The sequence below is a fragment of the Empidonax traillii genome, unplaced genomic scaffold (assembly GCF_003031625.1).
Source record: "Empidonax traillii isolate 1590-97213 ecotype Southwest subspecies unplaced genomic scaffold, ASM303162v1 scaffold3217:size14260, whole genome shotgun sequence".
Classification (NCBI taxonomy): Eukaryota; Metazoa; Chordata; class Aves; order Passeriformes; family Tyrannidae; genus Empidonax; species Empidonax traillii.
The window spans coordinates 10,293-12,061 of NW_020958410.1; the positions used below are offsets into that span (position 1 = coordinate 10,293).

Below are 1,769 nucleotides of genomic sequence, written 5' to 3' on the forward strand. Positions count from 1 at the left end.
CAGCGGGTTTGTCACCCATTTTGGCCCCAATTTGGGGCATTTTGGGTCCTCCTGGGCTCTTCCATCCTGGTTGGAGGGGGGGCAGTCAGAGTCTACTTTGGGGGGTCCCTGTCCCCATTTGGGCGTCATTGTCCCCATGAGGGGGAGGGGTCACAGTCTGTTTGGGGGGGTCCCTGTCCCCACGGCCCCCCCTTTGTGCCCCCCCAGATGATCATCGAGCCCACGAGCCCGAAGCTGCTGCCGGACCCGCTGAAGGAGCCCTATTACCAACCCCCCTACACGCTGGTCATCGAGCTCACGGGGGTCCTGCTGCACCCTGAGTGGTCTGTGAGTATCCCCCCCAGCCCCCCAAAATACTCCCAGCCCCCCCCGAACCCAGATAAACCCCCCCTGAGCTCGAGGCCTGGGAGCGCTGCGGCCTCAGCACCTTCCCCAAGAGTGGGTGCTACGCCCCAAAAACACCCCAAAAACATCCTGAGACACCCCAAAAATAGCCTGGAACTCCTGGAAAAAACTTGAACCCCCCCAAAGTACACCCAACCCTCCCCAAACCCCTTCCAAAACCCATCAAAACCCACTGAAACTCACCCAGATCTGTGAGCTCACCACTTTCCTCAGCTGTGAGTGTAACATCCCAAAACACCCCAAAAACACCCTGAAACCCTCTGAAACTTCTCAAGGAACCCCAAAATCCCTCAGCCCCCCCAAGAAATCACCCTTGAACCTCTTTCAACTTCCTCCCCCAAATAAAAACCCAAAACCTTCCCTCGAAATTCACCAGAAACGAACCAACCCTCACCCAAACCCCTCCAAAACCCTTCCAAACCCCCCGAAACCTTCCCAGCTGTTCCAAAACTCTCTGATTTCCCCCCAAAATTCAGCTGGTGACGGGCTGGAGGTTCAAGAAGCGCCCAGGCATCGAGCACCTGCTGCAGCAGCTGGCACCGCTCTACGAGATTGTCGTGTTCACCTCCGAGACCGGCATGGTCGGGGGGCTTGGGGGGTCTCTCAGGGGGTTTTTAAGGCTTTTGGGGTGGTTTTGGGGAGCTTCAGAGCTACTGGAGTCTCGTATTTGGGGTTTGGGGGGTTGGTGGGGGGGTTTTGATGCGGTTTGGTGGGGTTTGGGTGTATTTTGAGGGTTTCAGGGTGGGTTTGTGGTGTTTTGGGTTGGGTTTCGGGCCGGTTTGGGGCTGGTTTTGGGGTGTTTCAGAGCTCCTGGGGTCTCAGATTCTGGGGGGGGCGTTTTCCAGTGGGTCCTGATCTCCTGACCCTCCTCCCCTCCTCCCCAGACAGCCTTCCCCCTCATCGACAGCATCGACCCCCACGGCTTCGTGTCCTACCGGCTGTTCCGCGACGCCACGCGGTACATGGAGGGGCACCACGTCAAGGTGGGCTTCGGGGGAGCCCCCTGGGCCCTCCTGGGGGGGCTGATCCCGCAGTTCTGACCCCCCTCCCCCCCTTTCCCCCCAGGACATCTCGTGCCTGAACAGGGACCCCGCTCGGGTGGTGGTCGTGGATTGTCGGCGCGAGTCGTTCCGGCTGCAGCCCCACAACGGGCTGGGGCTGCCCCGCTGGGACGGGGCCTCGGAGGACAGGGCCCTCTACGACCTGGCCGCCTTCCTCAAGAGTGGGTGGTGTGACAGCCCCGCATCCCCCAAAAAAACCCGGCCTGGGAGTGCCCCAGAACGCCCCAAAAAGTGCCCCGAACCCCCTGCCCTGAACCCCCACAGAAATAGCGCCAGAAATGTCCCCCAAAATGCCGCCCAAAA

At 60.4% G+C, this 1,769-nt stretch overlaps 1 protein-coding gene across 1 annotated transcript in view; it reads left to right on the forward strand.

Annotated features, from left to right (window-relative positions):
* Positions 1-181: 181 nt before the first annotated feature.
* The window catches only part of TIMM50 (translocase of inner mitochondrial membrane 50), a gene marked incomplete at its 3' end in the record, with an annotated part of 3,726 nt that continues 2,138 nt past the window's right edge, over positions 182-1,769 (forward strand). Inside the window, exons 1-4 of the mRNA XM_027910338.1 lie at positions 182-327; positions 882-986; positions 1,290-1,388; positions 1,471-1,647. Coding sequence (XP_027766139.1) covers positions 208-327; positions 882-986; positions 1,290-1,388; positions 1,471-1,647 — 501 coding nt within the window. The remainder of the gene's footprint in view (positions 328-881; positions 987-1,289; positions 1,389-1,470; positions 1,648-1,769) is intronic.